The 12875-nt window shown below is 44.3% G+C and overlaps 1 protein-coding gene across 2 annotated transcripts in view; it reads right to left on the bottom strand.

The window, feature by feature from the left end:
• Positions 1–6859: 6859 nt before the first annotated feature.
• LOC104992393 (glutathione S-transferase A4-like) overlaps positions 6860–12875 on the bottom strand; it is a 26315-nt gene continuing 20299 nt past the window's right edge. For both annotated transcript variants that reach the window (XM_010845248.1, XM_010845249.1), the window contains exons 5-7: positions 11774–11915; positions 10124–10255; positions 6860–7198 (exon numbers count right to left, since the gene is read on the bottom strand). In XM_010845248.1, the coding sequence (XP_010843550.1) occupies positions 7076–7198; positions 10124–10255; positions 11774–11915 (397 nt within the window). In that variant the 3' untranslated portion in view covers positions 6860–7075. The remainder of the gene's footprint in view (positions 7199–10123; positions 10256–11773; positions 11916–12875) is intronic.

Below are 12875 nucleotides of genomic sequence, written 5' to 3' on the forward strand. Positions count from 1 at the left end.
TGCTCAAGCCCCTTCATGAACATGTATGCACGCTTAGCTTAAAACATCCATAATACTGCAGTTCAGGGACACACTGCTTTGGGAAAGATCCCTAGTGTTCCAGTGTTCTTCTTACTGGGAGATGGTGCAGGTAATAAATTCTTCTTTCTCCCGGGCTTTCGCTTGATTGTGTCCTTTGGTTTGACACTCACCAAGAAGGAACAACAGATGACCAATTTGTTGTGGTAGTCTGAGCGCAGGTTGGAAAAGAATTTCCAGATGCAGTATTTGAGAAGGGAGTGAGTTTATTGAGAGCAAGAAGCAGAGATAACGAAAGCACTGCAAATGCAATGGAGACAGGGAAACCTGATGTATGGGTTATGTACATGTGTGGTAAGTCCCTTCAATCGTGTCTGAGTCTTTGCAACCCCATGGACTGTAGCCTGCCAGGCTCCTCTGTCCTTAGGATTCTCCAGGCAAGAATACTTCAGTGGGTTGCCATGTCCTCCTCCAGGGGATCTTCCCAACCGAGGGATTACATCTCCTGCATTGGCAGGTGGGTTCTTTACCACTAGTGCCACCTGGGAAGCCCATGTTAGTTGCTCATTCATGTCCAACTCTTTGTGACCCCACTAACTGTAGCTTGCCAGGCTCTTCTGTCCATGGAATTTCCTAGGCAAGAATACTGGAGGGGGTAGCCATGCCCTTCTCCAGGGGATCTTCCCCACCCAGGGATCAAATCTGGGTCTCCTTCATTGCAAGCAGATTCTTTACCATCTGAGCCACCAAGGAAGCCCAGGGAAGCTAGAAGGGTGGCGTTATAAGATTGGTTAGGGTGCTATGGGGTGAATACCAGGGTGGGTATTTTTATCTAATTTGGGGTCAGGAAACCTGCTGGTGATGGTCAGGGAGGATTTTGGCATTGGTTACAATGGGGTTCAGTCAGTTCTGAAGATGACTTTGGTTCTGGGCTCTGCATCTGTGGGCTCTGCATCTTGGTACAAGGCCTTGCACCTATGACCTCAGTATGGGACTCCACAAAATCTGACTCCAGGTGGGCTCTATTCCTTTAGCTCTAACCCTTGTGTTCTATAGCCTGTGCTTAGTCATGCTGGTTCTGCACCGTCTATAAAAGAATGTTGCCTGTAACATGAAGTACGCAGGATAGCCCATTCTCAAGGATCTGACCTTTAAAGTATGATGATTTTCCATTCACAGAGATAAAATTTTATAGAACAGAGAACAACATTTGTCTCCTTGGAGATTTATGGGAACACTGTGACCAGACCTACATAGACAGCTGCAAGAACAAAGGCTTTTACCTCCCTCTTGGGGTCTGGTCAGCACCAAGGAGTTTGTAATCACCAGCCACACTCCCATCCCCCTTTAGTATAAAAGAACCCTGCATTCTAACTCAGATAAGATGGTTCTTTGGGAAAATAGTTCACCATCTTCTGGTCTGCTGGCTTTCCAAATAAAGTCCCTGTTCCTTGCCCCAACACCTCATCTCTCGATTTATTGATCTGTTGTGGGGTGAGCAATAGGAACTTGACACATAACAGTAACACCATGACCACTACTAGGAAAACGAATCAGTCCCCTTTTCCTGCTGCTGAAATTCGGCCTCTGTTCACCAGTGCCAAAAAGAGATGCAGAGTCAGAGTTTTGGGTGAAATAGAAAAGAGTAGCTTTTATTGCTTTGCCAGGCAAAGGGGGCCACAGTTAGCTAACACCCTTAAGACTGTGTGACCCACCTTGGAGGGGGAAGTGAGTTTTATAGTGTTCAAGGATCAGGGAGTAATCAGCTCATGGATAATTCTTGGATTGATTGGCCACAAGGTAAAGTTTCAAGCATCATCAGTTTTCTGATTTCAACCAGTTTTGGGTCTACATTCTTGTGGTCAGCAGTTTTCACCTGGAGGGGTCTGCTTCCTGAAAAAACAATTTAGGAACGTGTGTCAGGCCTTTATCTAATCTTTCAGGGAGCTGTGAGTTTGGGGATTCTGCTATGTGGCAGAATGATAGTCCAAACTGTTACCAGTTCCCTCGTCTAATAGCTATTCTTTGTTTCTACCTCTTCCCATTTCCCAGTCATTAACTCTTGGCTCAGCATTTTACTTCAAAAGACAAGGACACGGGGGCTTGCCACAGCTTCATTCCCAACCTGGGCCACAGGTCTGGAGGACCTGCTTGTTAGAATTCCCTCACCAGAGGCTGAGCCAAGCAAGGAGGTCCCTGCAGGCCTGGACTCAATGCTATCAGAGACCATGCTGAGAAATGAGATGGGATAATCGCTCCCCAACAGTATCTGGATCTGTTTTACAATGTGTTTGTGCTTGTGTTTTATGTCATCTGTTGTTAACGTTGGAAGAAAAAGTGTCTTGGCCCTGGCAGGAGCAAGCCTGGCTTCTCACCCTCAACCCAGTCCCAGGTCTGGGAATCTTGGTCCTTGGGCTTCTCAGGGCCTGAATTTCCTCACCTGGGCAGATGCAAATGATCATATGTCTCTTGGAAGGTTGCTGAAAGGATAAACTCGTTAATGGATATAGATCTCCTGGAAGACAGCCTGGTCTGCAGAAAACGCCTGGTAGGTGTTCTTTTTTCTCATGACCTTTGTCTGGAGCAATCTCTAACCTCGAGGCAGTATAGTTGGGCCCTGAGGGACCCTTGATCCCTGATACATCCGTACCTATTTCTGATCTTGAAATCCCTTTTTGATTGGATAATGCTTTTACCACAGTTAAATATGAGGCATAAAGGACACACTGCAGAGAGAGGTAACGTAAATCTGAGAATTGTGAAGGGGAAAAGGGCTGTAATTAGAAAATCCAGGAAGAACAGGATCCTAGCTGGCTTCTTTGACATGGATGGCTGTGTGCACAGGGTCCTGCAACCCAGGGTCTGTGTCAGCTCCATGGGTCCTGAAACACAGCTGTGTCCTGTGTCAAGTGCCTCTGGGGGTCACACAGCAGGAGGGAAGTTCACCTTTGTTAAAAACAAACAAGACAGAATTTTCCCTGATAGTCCAGTGGTTAAGACCCCGTGCTCCCAATGAAGGAGGCATGGGTTTGATCCTTGGCTGGGGAAACTAAGATCCCATATGTGGCACTGTGCGGCCAAACACAAATAAATAGTAAAAACAACCCCCCTCTCCCAGCCCTGCAAAAGAACAGGAAAGAAAACAAGACAGCTTTGAAAAAGAATGACATTCTGACACATGTTGCAACATGGATGAACTTTGGAAACATTATGCAAAGTGAAAGAGACCCAAAAGGACAAATAATATATGATTCCACCTGTTACTGAACCAAACTTGGATCTGTTGGCTTTTGAGCAGTAAAGCCAATCTACTGACACTGGGTTGTGGGGAAGAAAAGTGCAGTGCTTATTTTAAGGCACCAGAGGAGTCTAGGATAACTCATGCTCCAAAGGCCTGAATTCCCCAATGGGTTTCAAGGAGGCTTTTTAAAAAAAATTTATTTGGCTGTGCTGGGTCTTAGCTGCAGCACACTGCCTCCCAGTGGTTAAGACTCTGCTCCCAATGCAGGGCACCAGGGTTCGATTCCTGGTCAAGGAAGTAGATCCTAAAGTGAGGCATTTTTAAAGGCCAGGTGAGAAAGGAGAGTCCCAAGGTGTGTGATCAACTCGTGTACAATTTTCGGATTGACTAATGGTAAGATATAGGGTTGTGTCACAGAGATTAACATTATCAACCCTTAGCCTCCAGTAAGTCTCAGGATTAAGGGCTCATGGTCATAAGTAGTTAACGTCTTCCATTTGGTGAAGGTTTTAGCATCTGTAAAACAACTCAGGAAAAAATGCATCAGAAACTATTAGTTAGTTACTTCAGATAGGAATCAAGCAGAGAACCTGGGGGAGAGGGTGTCTGTCCAGGGAAGTCCCTACAGGGTCTTGTTCTGTTACACACTCCACGACAACCCACTCCAGTACTCTTGCCTGGAAAATCCCATGGACGGAGGAGCCTGATAGGCTGCGGTCCATGGGGTCGCTGGGGGTCGGACACAACTGAGCAACTTCACTTTCACTTTTCACTTTCATGCATTGGAGAAGGAAATGGCAACCCACTCCAGTGTTCTTGCCTGGAGAATCCCAGGGACGGGGGAGCCTGGTGGGCTGCCGTCTATGGGGTCGCACAGAGTCGGACATGACTGAAGTGACTCAGCAGCAGCAGCAGCAGCAGTGAGGCACCTAGAATAGGAAAACTCATGGAAACAGAAAACATAATAGTGTTTTCTATTAATAATACTATTAATTTCTATTAATAATTAATAATTCTAATAATACCCCAGGGCTGGGGCGGGGGAGCTGGGGAGTTATTAATGGGTATATAGTTTCAGTTTGGGATGATTAAAATTTTCTGGGAATGGATAATGTGATGGTTCTGATTCTCTGTATGCTGAGGCCCAAACAAATAAATAGGCTTTAACTGCAATAGGGGAGATTCATAGCCACCCAGAGGAGACATTCTCATTTGTCAAAATTCCAGACTCCTGAAACGGGAGAGCGAGGTTGGTACCAGGATCTCCAATCAGCATCCCCTGGGGGAGAGGACAGGGACCCACAAGGCCCTGCCCTCTGTCTCTGGGGACAGGCTGAGTCAATGACCTTCACTTGCGCTTCTCTTTCTGTCCGAAGCTAAGATTCACAGGTGTGGGGGGAGAAGAGGTAGGATCTCGAATGTTTCTCAGGGGGTCGTTGTGATCTCCGAGGCTCACTTGCTTGGGCACCCAGTTACCCTACTAGTTTGCATAGCAGGCGCTGAGCCCAAAGAGAGCCTTGTAGGGAAGGAATTACAACAAAGGCATGAAGTTGCACTTAATGGGATTACCACGCAATGAAAATTGTTCTGACATCAAGGCTGAGCTTTTGTCAGTACCCTTGGGGTACATGCCAGGTTGGGCTCAAGCCTAGGGCTTGTGTTCAAAACCCATGAAGCAAAACAAGGCAAAACCAGCTTGGAGCCAAGGGAACCCAACCACGTGATGCTCTGCTTCTCAAGGCAGGTGCCAGGGCAAGGAGTGAGGACCCAGGAAGTGGTTGTTTTTAAAAACAATCTAATGAGGAAAGGATTTTATCTTTCAGTGTAAAAAACCTTCCAAATAGAATTACTTATCAAGACCGTGCAATGATCATTAAAGAAACTGGGTCATAGTTTTGAATATTCCCCACATAATTTCTTTTTCTTTTTCCTTAATTTCTATCAGGTCAGACTCTTGGCTTTGGCGGAAGTCAGAGGAAGAAGTCATCGCACACACACAGGGCCAGGCTTCTCCTGAGTACCCATCGTTCCCTCTCTTCTTCACCATCTTTTGTCCATGGCTGCCCAGATCAGGGATGAGAAGAGGGCCATTTGCTAAATGTGATCCCTAGGTTGAGCTTTGACTGACAGGGAGCAGGGTCTCAGGCTCCAGCTTGACTGGGCGGGGGTGCTGACTGGCCTGGATTGTCATAACTAATGAGCAGTCTGTCCTCTGAAAGGGCAGGAGGAAAGGAAGGGACAGGATGTAGCATGGGAATGGTCATGTCCTGTGGTGGTCCTGAGGAAACTGCAAGAAGTCTGATGAGTCATTAAGTCATTTCACAAGTAAGGTCATGTACCAAGGTGTACACGCAGAAACAGATCCAGTGTGTAGCCTGGGCAGACATCCCAGTAGCAGTTGAGGGCCTGTGAAGTTGTCTACCCGAAGTCATTGGCAGGGGCTCTGCTCCAGACCAGAGACTCCCATCCCCACGGGGAAGGCTTGGAACATCACCCTAAATAGCTCTTCATCCCTCCCTCAACAGAGCCCTGGACTGGGGTTGATTTTCAAATTTCACAACTTGGGAACTTAATAATCACCTTTAAAGAAAGTATATCAAGGCTAGGGAAACTTTGGTCAATTTGTGTAATTATTCATCGGTTATGCTTCTGTGTGGCTCAGATGGTAAAAAATCTGCTTGCCAGTGAGGGAGACCCAGGATCAATCCCTGGATCAGGAAGATCCCCTGGAGAAAGGAATGGCAACCCACTCCAGTATTCTCTGGAGAATCCATGGACAGAGGTGCCTCGTGGACTACATACAGTCCATGGGGTCACAAAGAGTCAGACACAACTGAGTAACTAGTTTAACTAACACTGCATCTAATCTCAGTGTCACTGTCGTTGGAATTGTTCAACCAAGGAAAAACCTAGCCTCAGGTGTCTCTGTTAAGTAGAATAAGGTTGTCTAATTGTCCATGATTTTTCCATGGCTGTAAAATGTTTTCTGGACCCTCTCTGTCCCCCATGCTTCCTCTTAGGATTAACTAGTGTCAACATCATCTTACTCCTGATTTGTCATTTGCCACTTTTTTCTGTCCTCAATACTCAGAATCATTGTGGGTGTTGGAGAGATCCTGCCCTCTCAAATCACCACTCACTGGCTTCCCTTGTGGTTCAACTTGTAAAGAATCTGTCTGCCATGTGGGAGACCTAGGTTCAATACTTGGGTTGGGAAGATTCCCTGGAGAAGGGAAAGGCTACCCACTCCAGTGTTCTGGCCTGGGGAATTCCATGAGGTCACAAAGAGTTGGACACGACTGAGTGACTTTCACTTCCACTTCCCTTAATGGTCCCGGTGTAGATGCAGAAAGCAAGAACAGTGCCCTCTGTAAGCCTCTGCCTGAAGAATTTTATATCAGGGTGTGGTGACTGTGTTAATCACTCAGTTGTGTCTGACTAAGAAGGCAGATTGTTAACCATCTGAGCCATCAGAGAAGCTCTTGTTTTTGTTTTTGTTTTTGTATCAACTTCCTCTTTATTTACTCAGAGTAGTAATTTAATAAAAGTTGTAACCATCATCCACAATTGACAAGCTTAAAAATTTATCACACATCAGAATGGCTTTTTTATTTTTTTTATTGCATTTACTTGGCATTTGCTGCTGATGGCAATATGGTTTTGTTCTTTTTGGACACGTTACTCCTAGAATCTACACTTGGATTACTTAGAATCTACACTTAGATTGCTCCTAGAATCTACACCATTTGCTTTGCTTCACGACAGGAGCCAGTGCTGCAACTGGTTCATTAGTCTGCCATCGTAAGACTGCTGCCTTTAGAACTGCAAGATGTTCCTGACAACCTCAACATAGTGGCTATCCGGGGGCGGCTTCCTCTGACTCCCAGGCTGCAGGAACTTCTTAATGGTAGGAATATTGCTGATTCTTGTCTTAAATTCCTGAAATGAGAAATAGTAAAATCAGGCTCTTAAGAGCAGTCACAATCTTTAAGGGAGCCCAAAACTTTGTTACAAGAGGTGGAAAGCTTAGATCCTCAATTGGTGATGCCTAGAATGTTGACTCCAAGTCAATCCCTTGAAACATGTTTGCTGGGTATTCCTGAGAAAGTAATACAACTGCAGGCCTGTTTGGCATAAGTAAAATTTTCTTAGTGAAAAATCATTAACACTATTAGGTAGTGCATATCAATAACTCTAGAAATTCATATTTTTTGAAGTATCAGTTCCTTTCTAAAAATTAATTATACGAGAATAAGTAAGAGTGTGAGATAACTATAAGAATGTTACCACAATGAAAAATTGGAAATAATTTATATTTCTCGGAAAATAAAACTGTATATAAATTATGTTATATCCCTAAAAGAAATAGGTCAGTAATTTAAAATGATGTTTTAGATATAAAAGAAAAGATTAAGATCCCTGTATTGACAGGGATTGAACTGCATTGCATTGTTTAGTTTAAAAAAAATAGCCCAGGGTAGAACATAATATACACAATTTTCCATTTTGTGTGAGAAAGTGGCAGGAGGGGAGACAAATATATAATTCATATTTCCTTGTATCTGCATAAACACTGGATGGGCACACAGGAGCCAATAAAAGAGATTATAGAGGTGAGAATGTAGGAGGGCAGTGGTGAGAATGAAATTTCATTTTATAAGTTCTGATTTTTCAAAAAGATGTGACTCTACTGCCTAATAAAAGAAAATAAAATTAGATTGCAGAAGAATATGCATTGACTGTAAATATATTTATGATAAATTAAAAAATGTTACAAGCAGGCCACAGAACAATATTTAGCATGACACCATTTGGGGGGAAAATGTAAAATAAGACGTCGGGAAGTCTAATGCAGAACCATTTGGTTGGTAGGATTATAGGTCTTTTTTTGGGGCGGGGGAGGTTTATATAAATGCGTATGTACTTTTTTTTTGTTATTAAAAAATGTTGCTCTGGAACTTCCCTGGTGGTCTGGTGGTTAAGACCTTGCACTTGCATTGCAAATGCACAGGTTCGATCCTTGGTCGGGGAACTGAGATCCCACATGTTGTGTGGCAAAGCCAAAAAATAAAAAATGCTATTCTTGAAGTACAAAACCTATGGTCACCTATTAGAGAAAATCTTTGTAAGGAACTGAAACAGAAGCTAGGTAAGGTCTGGCAGTGTCAGGATTCAGAGAGAGGTCTGAGGACTAGCAGTGTGGTAGGAGAGAGGCAGGCACATAGGCACACAGACACACACACACACCCTTGTGTGTGTGTTAGTCGCTCAGTTGTCCTGACTGATCAGAGGAGGTACCCTCTCAGCAGAGGCTTTGAGCAATTGAGGGCCTGCATAGCATCAGGTGTTCAAGCTGGATTTAGAAAAGGCAGAGGAACCAGAGATCAAATTGCCAACATCCATTGGATCATTAAAAAAGCAAGAAAGTTCCAGAAAAACATCTACTTCTGCTTTATTGACTATGACAAAGCCTTTGACTGTGTGGATCACAACTGTGGAAAATTCTTCAAGAGATGGGAATACCAGACCACCTGACCTGCCTCCTGAGAAATCTGTATGCAGGTCAAGAAGAAACTGGACATGGAACAACAGACTGGTTCCAAATCAGGAAAGAAGCACATCAAGACTGTATATTATCACCCTGTTTATTTAACTTCTATGCAGAATACATCATGAGAAATGCTGGACTGGATGAAGCACAAGCTAAAATCAAGATTGCTGTGAGAAATATCAGTCACCTGCATATATTCCAGATATGCAGATGACACAATCAAGGAAGAACTAAAAAGCCTCTTGATGAAAGTGAAAGAGAGTGAAAAAGTTGGCTTAAAACTCAACATTCATAAAATGAAGATCATGGCATCTGGTCCCATCACTTCATGTCAAATAGATGGGGAGACAATAGAAACAGTAACAGACATTATTTTGGGGGGCTCCAAAATCACTGCAGATGATGACTGTAGCCATGAAATTAAAAGATGCTTGCTCCTTGGAAGAAAAGTTATGACCAATCTAGACAGCATATTAAAAAGCAGAGACATACTTTGCCAACAAAGGTCCATCTAGTCAAAGCTATGGTTTTTTCAGTGGTCATGTATGGATGTTGAGAGTTGGACTATAAAGAGGCTGAGCGCTAAGGAATTGATGCTTTTGAACTGTGGTGTCAGAGAAGACTCTTGAGAGTCCCTTGGACTGCAAGGAAGAGCCAACCAGTCCATCCTAAAGGAAATCAGTCCTGAATATTCATTGGAAGGACTGATGCTGGAGCTGAAACTCCAATACTTTGGCCACCTGATGTGAAGAACTGACTCATTGGAAAAGGCCCTGATGCTGGGAAAGTTTGAAGGCAGGAGGAGAAGGGGATGACAGAGGATGAGATGGTTGGATGCCATCACCAACTCAATGGACATGAGTTTGAGTAAGCTCTGGGAGTTGGTGATGGACAGGGAAGCCTGATGTGCTGCAGTCCATGGGGTCGCAAAGAGTCGGACACAACTGAGTGACTGAACTGACTGGACAGATAGCATCAGGGGGAGGAAAGGGGACAAAGTGGTCTGGTAGGAGCTGGAGAGGAAAACAACACAAGCAGACCCATCAGCCAGGAAGAACATTCAAAGCACCACAAAAAACGGAAAGCATTAAATGTTCATGGTAGAAATTAGAATCTTCCTTCTCCCTCCATAAGGTTTTACTTCCTAATCATCCTATTCTGTGAGCAGGAGACAATTACCAAAATGAGTGAAGTAATGATTTTTAAAACAGTCTTTTAACCTTTCTTTTGAGATTGGCCAGGGGGCATATTTTGTTTCAGTCTTTGTGTCTGTTCGTGTTTCCCTGGACTTTGGGTGGATGCTAAAACTCTACCTTTAGCAGAGGGAAATCGGAAAGAACAGAAGCATCAAGTTCTTCCATTGTTAAAATAGCTTCCAGGAGCTGTATGTCTGCCCAGCTAAATTTGTTGCCAACGAGAAAATCCTCTCCGTGGTCTTTCAAAATCTACAGAAAGAAAAATAAAGAATATCAAATAAAACTAAAGACTATTTTGCCTGGCTAAACACTTAACAAAAGCATGGGGTTTTTTGTATAGATCAAATTTACTTAAGAATCTTTTTCTTGATAATCTCCAAGAATGCTTGCAAGGAGAGAATGAAACTAACACCTTTATGTGTGTGTGTTAGTCACTCAAGTCGTGTCTGACTCTTTGGACCCCGTGGACTGTAGCCTACCAGGCTCCTCTGTCCATGGAATTCCGCAGGCAAGAATACTGGTGTGGGTAGCCATTCCCCTCTCCAGGGAAGCTTTCTGACCCAGGAAGATTGCTGGATCGAACCCACATCTGTGAGAATCACACGACTGAACGACTAACACCCTTATACATTGTCGTAATCCACACAATCTTCTTGGAAATTTGACAGTGATGATCAAGACAATTTGGGTGGTGAAGTGCTGGAGTGGAACTCCTGTTGTGAGCCTAGAGCTGGCTGTACCCACCAGCATAGAACGCATAAAGGTCATAATTAACTAGAATCTGGCTACTACACCACAGATAAGGTACCAGTGGGACACCAGAAGCTCAGACGTGAGCCTTTTCACCATCCAGTGAAAAACGAATATAAAAATTCCTCAGGTGCTGCTTTGAGTAGCAGATGTAAAAAACACGACTTTATTCCATTAATAAGGAACAAAGGTAAATTTGTTGTTATTCAGTCACTCAGTCATGTCCAACTCTTTGTGACCCCATAGACTGCAGCATGCCAGGCTTCCCTGTCCTTCACCACCTCTTGGAGTTTGCTCAAACTCATATCCATTGAATCGATGATGGCATCCAACCATCCCATCCTCTGTCATCCCCTACTCCTCCTGCCCTCAACGTTTCCCAGCATCAGGGTCTTTTCCAATGAGTCTGCTCTTTGCATCAGGTGGCCAAAGTACTGAAGCTTCAGCTTCAGCATCAGTCCTTCACTGACCTTGGTTTATTCCAATTTTGTTTGGTTAGAGGTTCCATAATTTTACGTCATTTATTTGGGAATCCTTATTAAAGTTTTGGTCCAAATGCAGTACAGCACTAACACAGCTTCTGCCTTTTAAGATGTCAGTCTTTACTCTTATCAGCAATAGGGAGCGTCACTGTCCCCGATCCCTGCTATTTACCAGCCTAAGATCTTTTCTCTTTAATGTGAATTTTTTTTTTTCCATTTTTAAGAGTAGAAAAGTGGAAAAGCAAGTTTGATATTTTTGTAAGATAATTTATTGGGGGATTCCAGTTCCCTATTAGACCAGGGAGGTAGACCAGGGGACTTGCTGCGCTGTGTATGCCCCTCCCCCAATTCTCGCCCGCCCCTACCCCCACTGCCGCCTGGGCTCAGGGGGAGGACCCGGGGGGCGGGGACTTGGGAGAGTCACCCTCGTAGATGTCAGCCCTGCCCTGCTCCCCTGGAGGATCTGACTCCCAGCTGTCGCAGACCCTCACGCTGGGTCTCACTGCCTCGGCCAAACTGGATCCCCGCAGCCTACCTTTTCAAAGACGGGGAAGTACCGGGTTTTAGCTTTCTTCACGGCTAAAGCCAGGCTCTCCTCTTTTTCCTCCGGGGGTTTGAACGCAGCCAGCGCCACCATCAGCATGAGATCCAGGGTGCCGTCGGCGTACGTGTCGATCCTGACAAAACAGTGGAACTCTCAATCCAAGAGAAACCTTTGTGTGAGGGGTTTCCTGATCCACTACTTTTTTTTGGTGTGACTAGCAAATATGGAAAACTCAGCAGTGGCCACAGGACTGGAAAAGGTCAATTTTCATTCTAGTCCTAGAGAAGGGCAATGCCTAAGAATGCTCAAGCATATCGCACATTTGCGCTCACTTCACATGCTAGCAGAGTAATGCTCAAAATCCTTCAAGCTAGGCTTCAACAGTATGTGAACTGAGAACTTCCAGATGTACAAGCTGGATTTAGAAAAGGCAGAGGAACCAGAGATCAAATTGTCAACATCCGATGGATCATCGAAAAAGCAAGAGAGTTCCAGAAAAACATCTATTTTTGCTTTATTGACTATGCCAAAGCCTTTGACTGTGTGGATCACAATAAACTGGAAAATTCTGAAAGAGATGGGCACATCAGACCACTTGACCTGCCTCTTGAGAAACCTGTGTGCAGGTCAGGAAACAACAGTTAGAACTGGGCATGGAACAACAGACTGTTTCCAAATAGGAAAAGGAGTACGTCAAGGCTGTATATTGTCATCCTGCTTATTTAACTTATATGCAGAGTACATCATGAGAAACACTGGGCTGGAGGAAGCACAAGCTGGAATCAAGATTGCCGGCAGAAATATCAATAACCTCAGATATGCAGATGACACCACCCTTATGGCAGAAAGTGAAGAACTAAAGGGCCTGTTGATGAAAGTGAAAGAGGAGAGTGAAAAAGTTGGCTTAAAGCTCAACATTCAGAAAACGAAGATCATGGCATCTGGTCCCATCATTTCATGGCAGATAGATGGGGAAACGGTGGAAACAGTGGCTGACTTTACTTTTCTGGGCTCCAAAATCACTGAAGATGGTGATTGCAGCCATGAAATTAAAAGATGCTTACTCCTTGGAAGGAGAGTTATGACCAACCTA

Source organism: Bison bison, unplaced genomic scaffold, assembly GCF_000754665.1.
Source record: "Bison bison bison isolate TAMUID 2011002044 unplaced genomic scaffold, Bison_UMD1.0 scf7180017864214, whole genome shotgun sequence".
Taxonomy (NCBI): Eukaryota; Metazoa; Chordata; class Mammalia; order Artiodactyla; family Bovidae; genus Bison; species Bison bison.